Source organism: Megalopta genalis, chromosome 2 (assembly GCF_051020955.1).
Source record: "Megalopta genalis isolate 19385.01 chromosome 2, iyMegGena1_principal, whole genome shotgun sequence".
In the NCBI taxonomy this organism is placed as follows: Eukaryota; Metazoa; Arthropoda; class Insecta; order Hymenoptera; family Halictidae; genus Megalopta; species Megalopta genalis.
The window spans coordinates 17149543-17171421 of record NC_135014.1 but is presented as its reverse complement, the minus strand read 5'-3'; the positions used below and the strand labels follow the sequence as shown (position 1 = coordinate 17171421).

The 21879-nt window shown below is 32.7% G+C and overlaps 5 protein-coding genes across 11 annotated transcripts in view; 2 read left to right on the top strand and 3 right to left on the bottom strand.

The window, feature by feature from the left end:
- Positions 1 to 538: 538 nt before the first annotated feature.
- Positions 539 to 5223, bottom strand: LOC117219342 (acidic mammalian chitinase). 2 transcript variants are annotated; one of them, XM_033468430.2, is made up of 6 exons: positions 4293 to 5223; positions 2690 to 2956; positions 2327 to 2608; positions 2018 to 2254; positions 1520 to 1943; positions 539 to 1241 (listed from the first exon to the last, which is right to left on the bottom strand). In XM_033468430.2, exons 1-6 carry the CDS (start codon positions 4349 to 4351, stop codon positions 1101 to 1103), a joined length of 1410 nt encoding a protein of 469 aa, XP_033324321.1. In that variant the 5' UTR covers positions 4352 to 5223; the 3' UTR covers positions 539 to 1100. The 2 variants fall into 2 exon arrangements, with proteins under 2 accessions (XP_033324321.1, XP_076374717.1); XM_076518602.1 differs by lacking the exon at positions 4293 to 5223 and adding an exon at positions 3049 to 3507.
- A 145-nt stretch (positions 5224 to 5368) lies between these two features.
- On the bottom strand, positions 5369 to 8069 carry LOC117219345 (transmembrane ascorbate-dependent reductase CYB561). Of its 2 annotated transcripts, XM_033468438.2 has the most exons (6): positions 7846 to 8069; positions 7124 to 7247; positions 6771 to 6983; positions 6482 to 6690; positions 6199 to 6356; positions 5369 to 6111 (listed from the first exon to the last, which is right to left on the bottom strand). In XM_033468438.2, exons 2-6 carry the CDS (start codon positions 7161 to 7163, stop codon positions 5949 to 5951), a joined length of 783 nt encoding a protein of 260 aa, XP_033324329.1. In that variant the 5' UTR covers positions 7164 to 7247; positions 7846 to 8069; the 3' UTR covers positions 5369 to 5948. The 2 variants fall into 2 exon arrangements, with proteins under 2 accessions (XP_033324329.1, XP_033324330.1); XM_033468439.2 differs by lacking the exon at positions 7124 to 7247 and having other exon boundaries at positions 7846 to 8061.
- Positions 8070 to 8498: 429 nt separating this feature from the next.
- Positions 8499 to 10415, top strand: Coq5 (ubiquinone biosynthesis protein COQ3, mitochondrial). Its single transcript, XM_033468437.2, has 5 exons — positions 8499 to 9213; positions 9301 to 9713; positions 9839 to 9927; positions 9995 to 10118; positions 10187 to 10415. The coding sequence occupies exons 1-5, from the start codon at positions 9054 to 9056 to the stop codon at positions 10274 to 10276; spliced, it is 876 nt and encodes a 291-aa protein (XP_033324328.2). The 5' UTR covers positions 8499 to 9053; the 3' UTR covers positions 10277 to 10415.
- LOC117219223 (uncharacterized) lies at positions 10381 to 13237 on the bottom strand. Of its 4 annotated transcripts, none has more exons than XM_076518598.1 (9): positions 13023 to 13237; positions 12723 to 12866; positions 12453 to 12656; positions 12102 to 12259; positions 11660 to 12029; positions 11293 to 11589; positions 10946 to 11218; positions 10758 to 10850; positions 10381 to 10686 (listed from the first exon to the last, which is right to left on the bottom strand). In XM_076518598.1, exons 1-9 carry the CDS (start codon positions 13134 to 13136, stop codon positions 10519 to 10521), a joined length of 1821 nt encoding a protein of 606 aa, XP_076374713.1. In that variant the 5' UTR covers positions 13137 to 13237; the 3' UTR covers positions 10381 to 10518. The 4 variants fall into 4 exon arrangements, with proteins under 4 accessions (XP_076374713.1, XP_076374714.1, XP_076374715.1 ...); XM_076518599.1 differs by having other exon boundaries at positions 13184 to 13207; XM_076518600.1 differs by having other exon boundaries at positions 12960 to 13178.
- Positions 13238 to 13978: 741 nt separating this feature from the next.
- Positions 13979 to 21879, top strand: part of LOC117219258 (uncharacterized) — a 58231-nt gene continuing 50330 nt past the window's right edge. For both annotated transcript variants that reach the window (XM_033468245.2, XM_076518593.1), the window contains exons 1-2: positions 13979 to 14330; positions 18302 to 18674. The gene's annotated coding sequence lies outside the window, so the exon portion shown is untranslated. The remainder of the gene's footprint in view (positions 14331 to 18301; positions 18675 to 21879) is intronic.

The following is a 21879-nucleotide window of genomic DNA, read 5'->3' as shown; positions in this document are numbered from 1 at the left end:
ATGTTGAGGTAATATTAACGAAAATGCAGTAAAGCTATATCTCTTTACAATCTACTCATCAAAATGATGGTAATAAATTAATTTTTATTTTATAATTAGATGGCACGTTGAACTGGTTTCAACTATTTAAATAAAAATATCTTGAATTTTTTTTTGGCTGCTAGGACAAGAAGTTACTTAAATTGTATATTTTTATTTTTCATAAAATAAATAAAGTTTATATTAAAATATTTCATATTCTTTTGCAGACTGTTAAAAACATCGCGTATAATTAATAGTAAACAGAAAAAATGCTAATCAATGTCTATAAAGTAATTTGACGAAACTTGTAATTAATTGTTCTTTACAATTATAACTTGAGGCTACTATAATTTCTAGCACTCTTCAACTAATAAATTAAACCGAAAAATTTATCACAAAAAAAGTAAATAGTCTTCTTAAAGCATAGGAATTGTGTATAAAGTATAGGAAAATCAAATTTAATAAATCAAGTTACGTATTCAAATAAAGGAATAAAATTAAATATAAAAAGGTTAAATGAGTTTAAAACTGAAATTTATTAAAATTAGAACTATAATCAAAGTTAAGTAAAAGAATTCGATACAGTGTATAAGGGTTTAGTATCTATACAATGAATATGTTCATGTCTTATTTAAGGTGGAAACGTGCAAATTCTTCCCCACTATTTCATATGATATGATTATACATAATATTATATCGCAAAATAAACCGTGAGCATACATATTTTACGTACACGAAAAAAATCATATCATATTTTTGTAACAAGGAAGAAAATACATTATATTCAGCTTAATAGCATCAATTTAAAATCATGATTGTACTTTCAGGTATATCTATAATTGTATGTAAGTAGTAATCAATGGGAATACTTCCAAGTAATGGAAAATTATGAATTATATAGAATAAAAATACTGTATTAATTAAATTAAATTATTGATTTTGTACTGCAAAATGTTAGTACAACTTTACAAAAAGTACTCAGAATAGCGAGAGTAAATTTAGTGTTATTTCATCGGGAATGAAATGTTTCTATTCGGAATGTAAATTACAATAAAAGAAAATTTGGTACCATAGATACTTCAGTCCTGATGCCTGAAGACTTTTGTAATCATACGAGTTAAAGGAAAAGATTCGTTCATTTTACACGTGGAGTTCCAGTCGTCAACATTTAAAGAGAAAATCATCGCGCCTCCAAAATTGTTTGCACGAATCCATTCAGCCTGAAAAAAACAAGGAATTAGTTATTAAAATAAAAATAGGAGATTTGTTAAGTTTTAATGTATTTTAACAAATTAACGCGTATGCTTTAAACTGAATGTACTAGATATTTCAACACTTCCTAACAAAGGATACTAGCACACCATTCATTCGTCTCTTCCGTACTTGACCGCCATACAAATTAAGGCATATCATATAGTTTCAAAGAACGAAATGCTTATTTCAAGCTAAAAGAGTTATGTTCCTACAGTACAATTGTGATAAAAACTTTTATGCGCACCTTATAACGGACACTTTCAATATCGTCATATGATATCCATTCTTTATCTTTATAAGCATATGGAACTTTGCTTTCATTTTCGAAAACGCTATCTGCACCGTTTTGAAGGAATTGGCAAACTTCAGAATAGGCAATGAAACCCAGGGTACCTAATTTTCCAACGCCGTTTGTTGGAGCAAGTAATCCATGATTTAGAGAATTATCCAATGTATAAGTGTGGCCACAAGCAGGAATACCGATAATTAATTTTTCTTTTGGCATGCCTTTCGAGAGCCAATAGTGTGCTGAGAAATTAACATTTAACGTAGAAAGGTACCCCGAATCTGAAGAACATGGAAACAAGGGTGCATTGAGTCCAGTGATTGGATAATACCAAACATAAAAGTGATAATCATAGGACATAAGGTTTATAAAGTCCACGTATCTAAAACAATTAATAATTATTAACAGTAGGCATTGTGCAGTAACATAAGTAATTATAATTTAAAAATTATTTACTTTGCCATTTCTACAACATCATAGCTTTGCTCAACAATAGCTTGAGGAGCAGCCACAGCAACAGAAAGAATTAATGTTTCTTTGGCTCGTTGAAATTCTCTCCTTAATTCTTCTAAAAGTTGTGTGAAATGAAGTTTCTCGCGATCGTCAGCTCCAAGCCACGCTGGAAATTCCCAATCTATATCTAAGCCATCAAAACCAAATGACTTTGTCACATTTAAAACAGACCTTATAAATCTGTAATAAATATTGATTGCATTCAAGACGAGTGTTCTATATTTAGATATGATAGAAATCAATGCGTCTTACCTTTTTCTATTAGCATGATTCTTTACCATTTCTGAAAAACCGAAGTGGAGCTCGTTACTACCGCCAACACTTATCATGACCCTTAATTCTGGATGCACCTTTTTGATGGCAATAACGTCTTTGTAGGTTGATGTGTTACTACCCAAATCGAGGCTGCAGTTTACCACGCTCGCAAAACCCACGATAATATGCGTACAAAGATTAGGGTCAATGTGCGACGGACGGAGCTCCCAGAGCGTGTTCAGGTACTCCGATATGGTGTAATAACAGACAATGATCTGCCTGCAAATTTCACATAGCATTATAAGGATTATTTATTTTTTATGTAGCACAATCGGGAAAATATTGCTATAAATATATTGCCTTGTGGAGTTGGTGTAGGACTGCTGTGACGTACTGATGGTGTAGTTCCTGTCCGCATTCTGGTTCTCCTTCGTCGACTCGGCGTACATCCAAGCCCGACGTAGCCACGTAGCAATCTTGGCATTTTCGAATAGTGTTTCTGTATCTAGTGTCTCAACTTTTTGAGAACTTAGAATGAGAATTCCAATCCAGGCACGTGTAATAAAAAGTATTCCTAATATTAGTGATACCAGTACCAAGCACAGTACTTGTGTCATCCAACGAGGTCTAAGACAAAACATGTATTTCTTTTAAATTTAGCCATTAATTTAATTAAATTTAATGTGTAGCATTTATTAACACTTATTCAGATTTTACACCTCTAATCCGATACATCTGCAGCAAATCTAAGACTTTGACGTAATCATTAAATGTATTTTATGTGCTAAACTGATAAATTATGTCAAACATAAATTTTTAACAAACTTCCAATACACTTATGTTCAGTTTCAACCCAAGAAACCTTCTTGTGCCATAGTAAATATAGAACAATCAATATGCCACACCTGTAACTTTTGATATACACCTATGTGTTCACACATACACTAAAGGCTATGAAAAAATAGAGGAAAAGAAATGAAAATATTATAACACGAAATGTTTAATATTAATGTGTATAAGCTAATAAAATTCATAATGATAAAAAAATAAACAAAAAAATTCAGAAGCAGTAAACCTCATTTTTATAGCATCTGAGTAAAAGTACAAGTAGATTTTAATTAATACCCATAATATTAGTTATTTTATATATAGTATAGTAATTATTTGTTGTCAATATGTAAATAATTATACTAATACTTAATGCTATAAAATTGGTAAAAAAAGTTATAAGAAATACATTAAAAATGATTTTACTGTAAGTGATTAAAACGATACTATAAAATATTTTCTCATTATTAAATATCCTTATCCATAAATATGTATAAACTAATTGATCTTACGACGTCAATTTAATAAAATTAGATAATATATTATGATATATTATAGTGTGAATTGATTATATTACTATTGATATGATTTGTATAAATTAAATATTATATTTCACATATGTTTAAAAATATTAACAAGAATTACAATTTTATTAATAGTTCGAAAATTTATTTGCATACATATTATATTATGTTCGAAACATAATGTATTCGACATATTTACTTTTGTACATATAAAAGTTAACGTAAAAGATGCAAAATGTGCAACGTCGACAAAAAGATTGATGTAGGATACGTCTGTACTAAAAAGTAAGTATATAATTACTTTACGGAGGTTCAATGAAACTCGTACATTAAAGTGGAACACAAATAACTACAGACTATAAAGAGATTGTACTATGTTATTATTAAATAATATTATTCTCTGACATCAATCAAGAATCTTATAGTTTAATACTTTTAATTGCTGTATTGTACGTTTTTAAAAACTAAATAAAAAATGCTGTCATTCTTATACAGCAAGTAATCAAACTGCATGTATATGACAATAGAATTGCATTCAAGGTTTGCATGACATGCATGTTAGTATACACGATAGATAATGGTTTCGATAGCAAGTTAAAAATATGACTTACTGGCGGACGTCCGTTAACAATTCGTACTTGGCCTGAGGCACAGGAATTTGGTTAACCATTGAACGCACAATGTTCGTCGTGATTGACGCTTGAGGACGCTAGCCCTCGAGGGTGTCTTACCTTACCACTTTTATTACTACACCCCGTGCGATGATATATGTATGTACTAATACATATACATACGTAAAATATATATATATATATATATTATACGTGTAATACATACATTGTACATGGAGTTGACGTTCTGTGTAGAAAAGGATAGTGTTCTATTGCGCATAACCGCATAGGAGCTTTGTACGGACAGCTAAGTACATAGCGGGAAAATTTCAAACGTATAATACTAACTGACTTCAATAATTCTAACACTTCAAATGTTTTGAGATACTTAAATCTTCATCGAAATTTTAATTCTATTTTTACAAATCAATGAATTACATTTACAACGATGATTAAACTCTTTTCTGATTGCAATTGGAAATAAAATGTTGTTATTCTGTTTTTAAAAGTATTTATAGTCACAATAGTTTGTTCCTTCCACTTACATTAGAATCAGACTTAAAACATAAAAATAGAGTGGACAACTACAGTAAATTTTCCTTAATTAACGCTCAGCATGGAAACATAAATAGACAATTTTGGAAAAGGAGGTACGATTATTCCAGCCTTGCGGTTCGTTCTTATAGTTGTTGATAATTGATAACTATAAAAACCAGTCATAAGGCTCGAATAATCGTACCTCCTTTTCCCAAATTGTCCATTTATGTTCCCATGCCGTCCATTTTTGTGTACAAGGTGAGCGTTAATTAGGTAGAATTTACTGTATTATGATTATGAGTGAATTTCAAGTGTTTTTCGCTCGAAAAACAGAATATAAAAGAGGGGATGGACTGAATGATTTGAAAAAACCTCCATTTTCAGATTCACATTTATGAGTCTACTTGGATGGCGAATTTTAATTATTGTCTTTATGCTGAAATGCTAACTACTTAATTACTTTATGTTATTATGGATCAGACTGATTTCTTACGAGACTGAGAATTTTATCAAAAGTCGTCAAAATGAAAATCACGAAATTGCTTGAAAGATATATGTGCAATTATATATTTTTGACAATAAGTACATTCATTTTGATAATCACAGTATAATGCACAATCTTTGTAGAGTCACAGAGCTTTTATACATCAATACTTGTATAAGTATAGAAGTAAACAAACTTCGAACATTCTGTTCAACATTATGAACATATAAAAAAAATATAACATATATATATAAAAGACATATTATAAGAAAAATATTCGTGGAAAACAATATTAGTAACATAAGACTAGTTTCAGAACTAGATTCAACATTCCTCCCATATTGAGTAGATAGAAGCATAAAATAGCACCATGGTTAATGTGCAAGAAACACATACTGTAAAACTTTGAATAGTCTTGTAAGCGATATAGAATTCACATTAGGTATGATTCAATATGTAAGCCATAAACCAATTCACATTGTATGTTAAAAGTACAGTTTTTGCAAATGTTAGTAGTAACAGTAAAATAATATAAAAATATTGAAGATTTGGTTGATGTACCATACATAAATGTACCTAGAATTATGCTTACAGAATTCAGATATGTTTTTACAGTTTTGTAGCAACATCAATATTTACTGACTTCTTCCTCTAACTAGAGATTCGTCCTCGGCTTTGGGAAGACGCTTGTATCGTTCCTGTGTTACTATATAAATGGTCAATCCACCAAAGAGAATTAATAGAAGTCCAATTATATTAATCACAACTGCTTCGCTTACAAGCTTCGAGTAATCATCCCTAAAGTCATCAAATATTGCATTAAATACAATGAACCATATTGGCAAAAAACAGCGAATCTCACGTGTATGGTACGGAATTACTTACTGCAATGCAAAAAAGGCTTTTTCATTTAGTCCTATAAGACAGGAAGCAATTACACCAACAAAACCTGCAATCCCAAAGTATATGTGAATAGGCATGTAGGATGAACGTAGTGGAACATGTAATCCAGGATAGAAGAAAGATACAAAGCCAGCGAGCCACTGAAACATTGTAACAGTGCATTATAATCATAATCTTTAAACATAATTTCAGGATATTATAATCATAATTTAGGTAAATCAACATTAAAGACCTATTCAAATGGTAAAAATGATTACTCTTGTACCTGACAGCAGAACAAAATTACACTAGTAAGCCCAACCCAGCTATGAAGACTGTACATGTTTGGTATTGGTGTTGGACTTAAGTTGTGACTATCAAACACAGCGACTAGAGCAATTATTATTAATACAATTATGAATAACATCAAGCCACCATGAATTAACTTCAGGCGATTTTTTCGGGCGTTTCTTTGAGTTCTATATATTAACATCCCTAGAAACATTAAAAATATTAAATACAATATGAAAATGAACTCAAGTTCAAATATAATTTCAAAAGATATGAAACAATACCATTTCCATAAAGAAAAACAAATGCAATGACCATTAACAAAGGATGCCAATTAAATTCCAACTTTGGATCAGATCTCCAAGCAAAACCACCTCTGTAATGGCTACACCAAACAGTAACAAAGATTACCAATATTGCTCCAAGAACTTCCATAATAATTGTAAGAGGTTTAAAACCCTCTAAAGATAAGGGTTGTTCTCCAATTTGCTCCATGTCTGAAAATCAATGGAATAATTACTTAATTGGGGTTGAAAAAAGTTCGAATGAACTGGATATAATTATAAATATATATGAGAGATAATTTTGATTTTCAGTGTATATCAAATGTTTTGCAAAATAAAGTGAAAGAACATACCTAAACACAGTTCATAATTATAAGGATAGTCTGCTGCCATGGTACAAATAAATGAAACAAATTCTTTATGTAACAAAACTCTAAATGCTCTTTATTTTACACAATACTGCTTGGACTGATCCACCTATTATTTGTAATGAATTTTTTATTTATATATTATAATAACTTTTTACTTAAGAACATTATATTTAAACATAAATCTACATTTTTGTATATGATTAATCTGAGGCAATATTTAATTTCGTTTTGTAATTACTATATTTACATATATTTATTATTATATATTTTTATATATTTCAGATTTATTACTATATTTATACATGTATATATATATATATATTTATGTTTTTATAATATTTACAATAACATTAGACTGACTAAGTACATACGGTTATTGTTTAAAAAAATATATATTTTTTCTATATACATATAATCTCGAAAATTTATTAATTTTTTAAATGTTAGGAACAGTTAAACATAATGTAAGCATGTATAAATATGAAAAATAAATATTATATGCAATGTAATGCAATGCGGACGATACGTGGATGGTATGACATTATGCAACATTAATCTCGTTAATAACGTTATAAAAAGTAAGTAGGTTAGATTTCATAAAATATTCATGTTAAATATAATTAAGTCGAACAATATGAAGCGCATTATTAATTTAACAGAAAGGCAAAGTCAAAAACAATGAAATATAAAATTCATCGATTTACCTGTAGATTTGCTACAAGAAAGTTTGAAGCGAAAATCAACAGGTACCACACGTACAGCACCAATGACGTCAAATAAATTATCGATTTTTCGTAGTTCTATACAATATGATGCTTAAACGTATCGCACTTTTAATCAACACAGCAACTGATTATAATCAAACAATAAATATTAATTATTTCAATTTCATTGTAATTTTATTTCACACAGAATAAAAAATTTAAAAATAAATAGATAAAAAACGATGCATTGTTGAAAACAAATTTTTGTGTGGGAAGTTGAAACAATAACATTAAGATTAAGATTAATATAAGATTCATATTGAAAGTATAATATTCAAATATTTTACAGAATTGTTGTAATAGAAGTAAAATTTGTTTGCATCATAAAACAAAATTGATCTTTCATTCACGTAGGAGTTAGCAACTGAATTTTTGTTTACTATATAAAATAGGTTATAGATGCAGTGTGCAATTACTACTACATATACAAACGGAGTGCATACAACGCATGTATCTACATATGTTGTATGTTATCACCATAGTAAGCCAAAGCGGGGACAACCGGGTTGGAATTATGAAGCAGGTAGAGAAACTGTTTCTCCTCTGATTGGTTGACGCTTCACAGCTAAGCAGTGCTGCCCTCACAGTTTTGGACAAAGAAAGGAAGTAGCGAGTGAACAAGAGGGCACGATATCAGAGAGACACAAGTGAAACAAGTCACACCGACGACCAATGTAGCTTGTCTCACTTTAACAAACTTGCGATGCCACTCTATTCGCGCATACGTTTGCTTGGCGCTCCATCTGAAACACTCGAAAATCCGTAAACTACATTTTAGATAATAGTTTCTACTTTATGAATCTACAAAACAGTTACACATAGAGCTTGCTGGTTTTGTTTTGTCTCTCTTGATCATCTCCCGTTCTCTTTCTAAAGCAACTGCACGGACTTGGATGTGCATTAAAATAGTGGGGATAAAAATACTTGCATACTATGGTGAAGCAGAATTGCTTACTATAGTGAGGCATGACATGACTGTCATGTGATTTGGTGAACGAATTTACAACGCGCCATCTGAAGAAAATAATAGAACTACTAAAAGTAAACCTTTAAAGTTCTGCTTATCAAAAAGAAAAACAAAGAATTAATTCTTCATTGTTTGCTGGTTATGATTATGATTGAAGATTTCATTATTGAAACATTTTAAAATGATTGACAAAGGAAGATTTTTTAAAAGTTTATTTAAAAACAAGAAGATAATATTTTCTTGTGAAAAGTATTTGTCGGAAGCTGCTGCAAATAATAACAATGAGAAGACAACACATTTTGGATTTAAAACCGTTAAAGAAAGCGAGAAAGTAAAAGAAGGTAGATGTTACATATTTAATCAAACGAATAATTCTGTTATAATCATTTAATATAAATGTTTATGAATGGATTTATAAACTTCTTTAGTGTATTCTGTATTCGAGAAGGTAGCAAATTCTTATGATCAGATGAATGATGCTATGAGTCTAGGAATTCATCGTATTTGGAAAGATATATTCATTCAGAGACTTGGACCAACTCATGGAAGTAAATTATTAGACTCAGCTGGAGGTACAGGAGATATAACTTTTAGATATTTACAGTACTTGAAAAATGTACCTAATCGTCAAGGTATAAAGAGTTCTGTAACTGTTTGTGACATAAATGAGAATATGTTAGAAGTAGGAAAAATTAGAGCAGAAAGACAAGGTTGGCTTAATCAAGATAGTGTTGCAATTGATTGGGAGGAATGCAATGCAGAGGAACTTCCCTTTGCTAATGATTCATATACAGCTTATACAATTGCTTTCGGTATAAGAAATGTTACACATATTGATAAGGTGAATCAAATTTCATTATGATCTATTGATATTAATTGTAATGGCCATTATAATTATACAATATCAAGTTAGATTAGATTCTCTATATTTAATATATTACAAATATAAAATGAAAATACTTTTAGGTTCTGTCCGAAGCATACAGAGTACTTACACCAGGTGGTCGTTTTATGTGTTTAGAGTTTAGCCATGTAAACAATGATGCCTTAAGATGGTAATTACTTGTTAGTTATTTTATCTTGGATTGTAGGATTATACTAACAAATAAAATTTTTACATAGGCTTTACGATCAATATTCGTTTCAAATGATACCAGTATTGGGTACTCTTATAGCAGGTGAATGGCAAGCTTATCAATATCTTGTTGAAAGTATCAGAAAGTTTCCAAAACAAGAATGTTTTAAGGTAAATGAATTGAAGTGATAGTAACATTTATGTTAGAAGCAAGAATTTTCATTCAAGTATTGTTTTAGGAAATGATAGAAGAAGCTGGATTTCGAAATGTTACTTACGAAAATTTAACTTGTGGAGTTGTGTCTATTCATTCAGGGTTTAAATTATAATGTTTAATTTGTTATTTTGCGTCTATTCTGTAAATTTAAACTATGTTCAATAATTAAGTAGATCATTTAATTACAATTGTATATTGACAATAATGCACAATATGTATAATAATAATAATTGTATTTTCTGAAAATATAATTACATTTATTTCTCTTGCAATAATGTAAGTATAAAATAATTACAATATATTATAATTACATTACTCTATATGTTAATATCAATAATAAATTACAATTAGATTTTAAATATTATTTTTCCTTAGAAACGATTGCAATTGTTTCTCAATTAGTTCTCTCTTGTCTTGAGTTATATCAATGATTTTAATCACTGTTGGTTTTTTATTAATATCTAACTCCAATTCCAAGAGGTCATGTAAGGTTTTTATCCTTCTTTCTGCGTTACGAAAACTCTAAAACATTTCAAAAATATATAAAACATGAGCCAAATATTAGATTAAATAAAATATTGTACAACAGATACCGTTCTAAGTTCAAGTTCGATTTCAGGATTTTTTTTTAATTTCTTCTTTAATGAAAATTGCTGTACACTGAAACCTAATAAATTTTCAAGAACCTGAAATATTTACCGATTGATTTAAAGTACATTCAATAATATGTAAAAGCATATTTTTTACATAATTTAAATGTGAGTGAGTTTTAATTACTCACTTCATTTGTAAAAGTAACTTCTATTTTTCCAGTACCATCCACTAGAGTAGCATCTAAATTCCAAGATGTGTTTTGCTTTGATAATTTTCCGAGAACCTCTACGCGTCCGCAAATTGTTTTAATAGTCTTTTCTGTTATAATATCATTATTTATATCATAGATAAAATCACAAAGTTTTACATCTGGAGAACTAGATCTATTTGTAAATTCTGTGATTTTCCTATCAATTCTGCCTTTCTTTTTTATTACACGATCCGATGGAGACATTGGAATCTAAAAGATAATATTGTTAAATTATATCTAATAATAAAAATGAAATTATTATTTTCGATTATTCAGTAATATACTAGTCTTTTCGCTCCAATAGAAGGCATAGTTGTATCTGTTGATTGAACACAAGATCTTGAAGTAGATGCATTTTTCGACGAGTTCGTTTTATTCATAAACCATGGAGAATTTGAACGAGAAGATATTTCTTGTTTTACTACAGATTTTTTCATATTTTCATGCTTCATCTCTTCAACCATATCGTCGTCGTTTATTATAATTAGATCGTCGTCTTCTTCTTTTGGGAGAGCTCTAAACGGAGCTCTAACGGACATTTTTTGTTCCGGTTGTGATTCAATAAGCTGGCCTTCATCAACCTGAAATTAAGTTCTGTAATTTCGACATTAAATCAGACGAATCATTAAAATTATGTAATAAATCATTAACCATTTCTAGAAAGTAATCGTCGTCGTCTAAAATTATTTCCTCACTAGATCTATGATCATTTTTCTTTTCTACATTATTAACAATAACGTTTTTTCTTTCGGCTTGTACTGTACAACTGTAGTTGCTCGTATTTTCAATATTGATGTTGGTAGAAGGATTTTTTTGCATAGCTTCAACTTGCATTGTATTAACATTAGGCTGTTTTTGACTTTTCCTGTGTGTATTTTCAATTTCAGAAACTTCTTCAAAGTTTATCTCAAATTCATCTTCAAAGATATTTTCCAATTCATTCGCTGGTTCTTCTCTTTGTACAATGTTATTTGATTTGAGCTCGTTATCACCATAAGGATCTGGATTTTCTTCAACATTTCTGTGGATAAATTAATGCATCCTATTCAATTTAAATCTTAAATCAATAGTACTAATTATGATTCCTACTTACAAAGCTCGAGCCAGAACATTTTCTAAAGCATTAGGAATTAGTAAACTATCCACTTCACCACCAATTTTTTTCAACTTTTTTTCTTCTAACAATAAAACACCTCGACGGCATCTTACTGGTCCTATTATCATAACTTTGTATCCTGGTAATAACATTTCCTTGAATGGAAAAAAATGTTAATGTTTAACAACAAATTTTTAATCTTCTCTCATATCATTAACTCTTTTGCAACTAGCAGTTTTTCAGGATTCTAACATTATAATGCTAATGAAAAAACAGAAATATTTCTTTGTATCTTAATTGATGCTAAAGAGTAAAAAAAGATAAGTTTTATAATGCTTAATGGCATACATTTAATATAGACATAGGGTTGTATTCAATTCCAATTATATCCTGTATTCCGTCCGTTAATTTTAATTGTATCATTCTCTTTTTCGGGCATTTCCATTGTTCCATTTTTTGTTCTTCGGTTGCCTCTACCTCTGAAAAATGAGTATTTCTGATATTCTGTAATTGTTTATATTTGGATGTTGCAATATCATACATTTGTTCCACCTTAAATAAGGAATAAATAAATAAATTATAAGTTCAGTTCAACGTACCATATAAATATTGACATACCTGGAGAATATAATTTTCAGGTAACACAATAGACTTTTGCCCTGAAATATTACGTGGTAAACTTCCATTTTCATTATTAATTTCTCGCAAGTTGCTAAGTTGCCACTGTATTTTTACAAATTCTAAAATCTCCTGGTTACTCGACTAAAATAAAAATGATTTGAAATAAAAAGATTATAATATAATGTTCAGATATTCACAAAATCTGACACAAAAACGAGATAAGGTAATGCCTGCCTCTTATGTTACAAAATTGCTCAAACGTTTCGAGTTATGTATAGTCGGGAAATGATTATTTACATTTTGGTTTTGCTGTACATAGAATTGTATACAATCTCTTAACCAGTCATCATTCATTACATAGAATTCTGATTTTAATTTGCGTTTTACACATCTAAATAAATCCTCGGTCATAGCTAATGTTATGACAGTTTTATAAACTAATCACAAGGAATTCTTACAGTTACCATGGTCCATGGCAGTCGCAAACAGATGCAAAACTCTAGCGTTTCCCGCACAAAGCAGTGCAGCCAATCGCTAGATGAAAGTTAAAGTTAAAGGTCACTACAGAATCGTTGCAGGGTTAGTGTTCTTTCCATGAGTGCATTTGGGAACTTATGAAAACGAGATTTGAGTAAATCGTCGTAATACAAGAGGTTTTACTTCTGAATTTATAAGTTTATTATCTCGTTTGAAATGCAGATATTTAAAAATTCGAGTTGAGATCAATTTACGCATGTACCATATAATAATACTGGTTAAGCAAATACAGGTAATCTCTGTATAATACGGTTGTATACTACGTGCACAACATGGTTTGAGAATTGGAAACAACCCCCATATAAAACGGTATCCTAGAATTGAAAACCCACGAATTAAAATATTCGAAATATTTCTCTATGAAAGAAATTACGTACACACCACTTAAACGAAAGAATAAAAAAATATAAATAGTATCTAGACTACTTACTTGAAAGGATTCCATTATTAATAACAGTAGACCATTACATCGTAGCGATATATGAAACATACCGAAACTTACAAGAGTTCTGATACTAGTCAAAAAAATAGTACGATGCGATCGAAAAATTCATTGGTTCATTTTTAACGTGTTTCCGTAATTTACCACTGTAATCGTCTACGTCATTATCGTCCATGGTCTTGATTCCATTGCGTCGTTTTTTAAAGCCGTTACGGCGTCGCTGCCGGCCGCGTCATTGTTATCACGGTTTTATCATTCTACAATGATTTTCATCCCCGCAGAACCAGTTTATTCGAGCCTATTTTTAGTCCTTCGAACATACATCTTTCCTGACAACCCTAGTGGGGGTGAGCTACCCTTAGTGGGGATTTAACGAGGTGGGGGAAAGGAGAAAGCCAGCCGTCAGGGCAACGCATGCCTTCTGACGTTTCAGTAGGCCGCGCGAGCTCGTACGTCGTGGACGTGTTATCGGAGAAAAGTGATTTCCTATTCTTCTCCCTTTTCTTTTCCATGTCAATCCGGTCTGTTTTCTTCTCGGCGATATTCTTGTGTGTGATATGATTCGTGAATGTGTACTGCGTCGTTTCAAGTGAACTCGTCGCAGACCGATGCACGCGTTGTAGGAGGTACGTATCCATGCCCGTGTAAAATACGAATGCGTGTACGCGCATATACATGTACCTCTGTGCACGCACGTACAATGTACAATGGTTCGATGTATTGGTGAGGTCGTGTGTAATAAGTAAACGATGGCTCACCGATTTCGAACGGAACGTTCAGCACACGAAACACGAATCCGAGAGAAACGGATCTGAAACGCGGAGAGCATTCGAAATTAATATGTTAGGGGTTACATAGTCGTAGATGTTGAAATTCGAGGGAAACGTCTTCGTGTCATTCCACGTCGTGTCACAGCGATCGTTCCCTGTCCGGGTTAAAATAATGCGAAGCACCTTTTCTCATACCCGCGACACTGGATCGCGATGCCGATAAAACGTTCTCGGGAATTTAATTGGTCTGCTTTCGTGCATAAATTGTAATATCGATTTAATATACGGGGCTTTTGAACCGTTTAGAAATGTTAACGGGTTAAATCGAGTCGAAGAATGAGATGGTATTGGATCGGTAGAACTTTCGTTGGAATTTACCTTTCTTTTTTTTAATATTGTGTACAGCGTAATAGGAGAGACGATGTGGGTGTTACGTGTGTCGAAGATGGTTATACGAGAAACATATGTGCGAAAATTCGTGTACGTGGTATGTAGGTACGATCAGGATGTTTTTCGAAGTATGTAACCGCCAAAATTGAGAATGCAGCCAAGGTCGTAGGATCCGCGGATTTATGATAGCCCCGACATGACATACGGTTTTAATTCTTTTCACACCCTGTGGCTATTTATTGTCGCGATTCGCGCGTAACAAGTAACGTATGTGTACGGAATATATCGCGCGGTCACGGGTTCTACCGATGATTTCGCGTGATAAATCAAATTTTATTTGTTCTCGTTGACGGTCAGCACGTTCATATCTTTTTCCAGTTAAATGATTACTAAACTACTCGACTTTTTGTTTTCTGTTTTTAATATTAAAAAGATATTATATTTCGTTCTTCCAATTTCGGAAAATTTTTTCGATTTCTATTCGACATTCTTGTATCGATAAATTAAAGAGAACGTAATTTTTTATTATACTTGAATGCAACGGATTTCTATCGTCTTTGTGGTCAGCAATTAATTAAAAGCGAGCGTTGGCATTTGCTTTCGCCGTGCATGTATCTTCGTTTGTCATTTGTTTTTCATGGTTTGTTCGTGTAGTTTACAATTGGGAAATGGCGAATGGAAAATTCAATGTGCAATGTTACCGTTCCATAGGGCAGCGACAATGCGTACTTGAAAATTGAATAGAAATTCATGATTCGTCTTCGACTTGAATAATATTTGTGAAAACTCGCTCATCAACTAAGCGAATATAAAAAGCTGTTTATATCTTCGATATGTCAAGAAAAATGCACAAATGTTCGTTTATGTATTTGTAGTAAAGATCTAATGATGTCTCGCTGAAAATTAGAAAGGAAACCGCGTTTGTACATTTATATTGTTGCAGTCGGATTATTGAAAACAAAGATCCTGTCGCTTGTACTTGCTTTTTTTACAAATTTCTGCAGCAAGTTTTAATGTCTGCGTAATCGTACCAACAAGGAACGCGTGCTGATTAATTCAATTCGTTGGGATATCGTGTTACTCGGTGGAAAATGATTCTGTGCTTGGCGGGACAGGTGAAACGATGGGGCAGTATTACCTTTAGAATTATGTATTAATTTCCATACTACCTAGGACTTGTCGTTTATTTATGTGCAAGTGTGCACAATATGGATTGTAGAGCACGCGTGGTCGGGAATGAAATTTACGACATATACCACGGCGGAATGTATATGGTGATGTGTTGAGTAGCATCCACATAGCTATTACTCTAATTGTATTCTACAGCTTTTCTTCCCGTGGAGAGCATTTGAAATTCTCACAACTCATAGAATATTAAAAGTTGTAAAAATTGCATAGAATAGATTTCGAAAACGCAGCCCCATGTTAGAAAGCTCATTAATTTATTTAACAACGGAGTATGTATCTCCGGGAGAACTATATTACTCTATTTGTGACGAACAATTTAGAGTGAAATAAGTCTATGTACACATGTATGCATTTCTTTAATTAAGCGTCAATTTATAAAATTTGATAATGTATTCTGAATTTGTTCTCCGTTTAATTATAATTTCAGTTAGCATTCAGTTTCGAAGTGTGAGAGAGAAGTTTGTCGTTTCACGTATAATGAATTTTGCGATCACCTTCATTGACGAGTCTTGATAATTTGTTATAGATATAATTTAACATCGAAGAATACGTAGGAAACGAAGATCGTCTATTTAAAATTTCATTCGAGTCGAATTCAGGAGATATTTAATTAATCTAAAATTATCAGAAATTCGAGGTGTCATTGATTAAAGGGAATGATCATTGCTCAAGGAGCAAATGGATGCGACGTATGCAATTACGTTCGCTTTTTAAAAGGAATATTTTCCCGGTTTCCAAATGACTGTGGAAAAAGACGGTAAAAAAGCTGCACGTTGAATTTTTATGATCAAGATGCGAGAGGGTTGCTACCCCTTTGGGAATGTCTCACTAGCGATGTCACGTATCTCGCACAAAAAGCCTTAGCGAATCTTAAAATATTAAGAAAGAGATTTACCATTGTTACCGATCGTTTCGCGAAAAGTTCATCCCGACATTTTGCCAGGCTTTTTATTTTGTTGATGCGAGCGAGCTTGAATTTACAATTCCAATCCAGTAGAATGAAAAGAAGGATCTGTATGTTCAATTAATCAACATTGTTGATCGTTCGTTCAAACGAAAGTAGATATAATCGTTTAAGCGTGATTAACATTTTAATCAGTTAGGCTACTCCGCTGTGGACACAAAATCAATACAGCGAAACATTCCGAAATAAAGCTGAACTATTTTCAAATAAACACATTATTCGAAGTACCGTTCTCAAAACCGTTCACGTTTGCGTTAAACGAAATATTTTCGTAACAGATGAACATTTTTAGAGTTAAAACACTGACGGATGCTCAACCCGGACATTCAGAAAATTATTACGTAACCATTACGCAACCTGTTTGCTATTCAAATTCATTCGAAGGGGTTGAAATTGGTTGATTTTATTTTCTAACTCGTAAACTGTAAAAGACAGATAAAATGTTCTTAGACAAAAATTAGTCCTTGCATGTTTAGAATTTACCGTTTGTTTAAACAATTTAGTCGGTGCTTAACACGTTCGCTACCAGTGTTAACAGCTTCTATAGCGAATTTATCGCATTAAATGCAACTCTCATAAAATGTGATCAAAATATCCCCAAAGAAAAGCTGTAAATTTTCTAAGCATCATGTTACGTATTCAAATTTTAATACGGAAATTGTGTTCAGACTTTTCGTCATATTTATTATAGATTATACTTCATTCGATCATTTCCCATGAAGAAGTCTTCAATATTTCAACAATTTTAAAAGAATAAAAATGTAAAATCAGGCATTTTGAGCGGCTCGGTAGGTTGACCGTTAAATAACAACGTACACAAAATTCGTTCGACGTTCTATCCGTGAAATCTAACGTGAAATACGATATATTGACAACGGACATGTCTATTTCAACCCCTTAGGCTGACTTTGATCAGCAAAAGTGAATTTCGTGTTGGGGATTTCTCTTTCTGCTGCAAGCAATACGCTCGCCTTCTGAAATAGTATTTCATCCCAGGGACGTGTTCAGATTTTGTACGTGATTTATCGCGAATTTGGTCGGCAGAAGGGAATTTTTGGTGGAGGATCTTCCTTTCTAAATAAACTGCTCGCTGTTTTGTAATAGTATTTCATCCGCGGGACGTGCTTAGACGTTTTATCTTGTGTGTGATTTATCGTGCAGTAAAAGGGGCCGCAGAAAAAGAAAACGAATTGTCGCACGAATAAATAAAGAATGCAATTGTTGCGAAGGGTGTGGAGCTGCATGGGACGCGACCCCGTTTTAACTGGTGTTCTTCGGTTAACAGGTGAACGTCGATCGAAGTGCGGGGGAACGATGTACCGGCGAAAGGATGAAGAATAAAGACGCGTGAACTGTTTTTCTGTGACGGGGTTGGCCGTGACGGAGAATGTTCGCCGAGAAATTGACTTTCCTGAAGTGAAAATCGAGAACCGTCCCCGCGGTGCTTCGGAGAGTGACGATTGAAATGTGATAACGGGAGAAAGGGGGAGCAGGCAATAGCGAAAAGTTCGGGGAGAGGGTAATATGTACTTGCAAACACCGAAACAATGTGCGACAAAGGAGGCTCCTAGGAAGGAAAAGTTGGAAACTACGAACCACACTCTGGAGACGGTCGCCTCCTCAATGATGAAGACAGAAGGCACTTCGTGAAATCCGAGGTGAGTTTCTTCTTTGTTTTCATCCCTGCCCCCCCCGTTCTCCTTCTTCTTTCGAATATTAAAATTCCGGATTTTAATCACAACGCTGGCTTTCTCATCTCGCGAGATCGAACCGTTTAATTCGTTGTTACGGAAACGTGTAATCCGTTGTTTTGAAATCGTTTCTGATCGAGATTCATGCAGAAGTTGTTCATCACCGTTTGCTGGGCTATACTTTTTCCGACAATTTGCCCTATGATCCACGGAACTACGGTCTTCCTTTTTTAATAGCAATTCAGTCGCGACTTTGTAAGCAATAGTTCTCTTTGGAATCGTTGTCTAATACAAAAAATTCTGAAATTTCTCTGAAATGTTGAGATTCCAATCTTCATACTTAATTTTACGAAAATTAAAATAAGGAAGTCGTCACTCGGCTATCGATTAAACAATTCCTAGTGATAACGGAATAGATTTGTTTTTGTTAATAAGCATATGTTTTCCGGTGTTTCGTAAACTCGTAGAGTCTACAAATGCATAAGTGAGGACTCTATGCGTTTATTTCATGTGCTGTGGAAAATTATTATTATTGGTTATCGAGAACAGTTATTTGTTTATTTATTTATTTCAATATTGTAACGTAACGAACTCTCTGTGTTACAAAATTAGAATAGAAAGCGATAACCGTCGAACTGACAAGTAACAAATGGAACTCGCCGCAATAAAGAACGACAGGATACAGAAATAAAAAAATGCCTAAAGGTACAAAATATAATTGCTGTTATCTTAATTAGATAGAATGTTATGGGTGACGCACGTAAAACCGAAGTTTGAAACGTAAGCGTCCGATGCGATTCAACGGATAATTATTAACTCTTCCGGTTGTCCAATCATTAACTATTCGATTTATCACTTGACTACGATCTAATTAACTGCGATATCAAAAGATTTACCAGTTACTCGGCGGCTTAAATTGTATCCAATATAGAAGAACAGTAAGGCAAAGTCGTCGGAAGTTTTCCTGTTCCGTTGGAGTGAATATTTTTCGAGAACAATGCTTTCAGCGAGAGATCTTCCTTGGCAATCTAATATTTTAGAAATACCTGGGCGAACGGAGGAAGAAATACATGAAAAATTGAAGAAGGGCTTGCCAATATATACTCGGAAGACTTGGTCTTTTAGATTGCGCTGTTACAGAGTGTTTCAGAGAAAGCTGAAACATAGATAGGTGTTACAATCGAGTATTCGCGATCTTCACCGTCGCTTTCAATACATCAGTGAGAACTGTCTGCCAATGGTTTTACATTTCTAGTGGATTTATTATATCTTTGTCGTACTTTGACGAGCCTGACTCGTCATGAACATTTCTGGTAATAACTTATCGAGTATAGATGTTATTCTGTCCTTTAAAATTGCAATGAAATTCTAATCTCTTGTCATCGATATTTAAGCATTCAAGTAAATTTAGTCGAAATTTTCTTTCCCTTCAAAGAAATGATTGCAATCGAAAAATTTCTAATCCCGATAACTGCGAAAAAAATGGTATGCCAAGGGGTTAAGGATAAGTACTAACATCAAATAGCTTCCCAACGTAATCATCAATGTGCTATTCAATTTCGACGTATCGTTTTGATTCACTAGCAATGACTCAAAGATCAAGAATAAAGAACCTCTCAAACAATTTTTCAGTGGTGATAGCAACTTCGTTCGTAAACCAACAAATTACATCGAATAACACTAATCACCTCTGTTGGCATCACCTTTCTTTGGATATACTATGCAGTGCTGTAAATAATTATGAATCGAAAGTAACTTTTACGTTTTTAGAGATATTTAAACAAAAACTTCACAAAATACGGTACAGTAAATTCTCTCTAACTGACGCTCAGATTGTACACAGAAAAATGGACAATTTAGGAAGAGGAGATACGATTATTCAAGCCTTGCGGGTCGTTTGATAGTTTTTATAATTTTAATTTAAAAATTTAATTTTTTAAGTTACCGATTGTTTTTTTTTCGTAGTTACCGATCGTCAACAAATATAAAAACGAGTCGCAAGGCTCGAATAATCGTATCTCCTCTTCCCAAGTTGTGCATTTCTGTGTACAATCTGAGCGTCAATTAGAGAGAATTTACTGTATTCGTATATTTCTATATGATAAGTAATAGAAAATAGAAATATAGAAGCATGGTATTTTTGTAAGTTTTCGTTTAGACATGACAGCAACAATGTAAAAGTTACTTTCAGTCTATAATTACGTACTCCATTCTAGTCAATAATAGACTTCGCATTTTCATCTCTTCTTCGATATTCTTTTTCTATGTCCAAAATGCGTAGTCTAATAATTAAGAAACTCGTCAAGAAGTCACCACTGGACAGACATTAAAGATTCATAAATTCACCGTAGAACAGAGCCTGCAAATGTTATTCATTTGTTTATTGGTGCTTTAAACCAAATGGTTTATGTTGATAATATGCGGAGCAGAAAGAGAAGCCTGATAATGGAGGGAGTTTTGGGAGCAATGAAATTGAATTTTGTAAGGTTGAAGGGCAAGTTTGGGAGACTGTAATCACGAACCACACGCGACTGTGCTCCGTCCGAGATCTTAGACCATATATCTACTTATATCTAGATACGGTTTTAGGTAATTTTCTTTAGGCAGAGATCAAATCATGCGCGTGACGTCAGAAGGAACAATACGTTGAAAACGTTTAACTTTCAGTAGACAACTTCAATTGATTAAGTATGAAATATGCATATTTCAAGAATTATAATTTCGCAGAACGTGTTCAAAGCTTAATTCAGAGATGCTGATACTGTTCAATCTATAATTATTTTTCTACAATTTATTCTGGCTTAAAGAAGTAACGACAACAATAGTCGGATTTCTGGGGAAAAATCCATTTTCTTTTTTACACGTCGCGTGAATCGGGAGCATCTAAGATTTGAACTTGAAGTTGATGCGATGTCAGCCATTTTGAATGATGATTTTTTACTCAAAGCGTGACGTCAGAGGGCACAGTGATGTTTGCCTATCCGGGGGGTTTCTATACACATACTATACATATGCCCCGCCGCGACTAGTAGTATACATGACATGTGTGGAACCGAGACCGAGACCGAGACCCGAAATAGGTGTTTCAGCAGAAAACGTTATCAGCATCAGTAGCGAAGGGGCGGTACTCCCTTGGCGAACCGAGGACGTGTTTCTCTTTAAAAGAAATTAG

Coding starts and splice junctions, on each gene's coding strand:
- LOC117219223 (XM_076518598.1), bottom strand. CDS start 13,136: ATGACCGAGGATTTATTTAGATGTGTAAAACGCAAATTAAAATCAGAA. Junction 12,030..12,101: donor AATGTTCTGGCTCGAGCTTT/GTAAGTAGGAAT, acceptor ATTTATCCACAG/AAATGTTGAAGAAAATCCAG. Junction 10,851..10,945: donor AAGTTACTTTTACAAATGAA/GTGAGTAATTAA, acceptor TAAATATTTCAG/GTTCTTGAAAATTTATTAGG.
- LOC117219345 (XM_033468438.2), bottom strand. CDS start 7,163: ATGGCAGCAGACTATCCTTATAATTATGAACTGTGTTTAG. Junction 6,691..6,770: donor TGTTTTTCTTTATGGAAATG/GTATTGTTTCAT, acceptor TAATGTTTCTAG/GGATGTTAATATATAGAACT. Junction 6,112..6,198: donor AAAGCCTTTTTTGCATTGCA/GTAAGTAATTCC, acceptor TGATGACTTTAG/GGATGATTACTCGAAGCTTG.
- Coq5 (XM_033468437.2), top strand. CDS start 9,054: ATGATTGACAAAGGAAGATTTTTTAAAAGTTTATTTAAAAACAAGAAG. Junction 9,214..9,300: donor AAGCGAGAAAGTAAAAGAAG/GTAGATGTTACA, acceptor AAACTTCTTTAG/TGTATTCTGTATTCGAGAAG. Junction 10,119..10,186: donor CAAAACAAGAATGTTTTAAG/GTAAATGAATTG, acceptor GTATTGTTTTAG/GAAATGATAGAAGAAGCTGG.
- LOC117219342 (XM_033468430.2), bottom strand. CDS start 4,351: ATGGTTAACCAAATTCCTGTGCCTCAGGCCAAGTACGAATTGTTAACG. Junction 2,609..2,689: donor TCCTACACCAACTCCACAAG/GCAATATATTTA, acceptor TGAAATTTGCAG/GCAGATCATTGTCTGTTATT. Junction 1,242..1,519: donor TTGAAAGTGTCCGTTATAAG/GTGCGCATAAAA, acceptor TGTTTTTTTCAG/GCTGAATGGATTCGTGCAAA.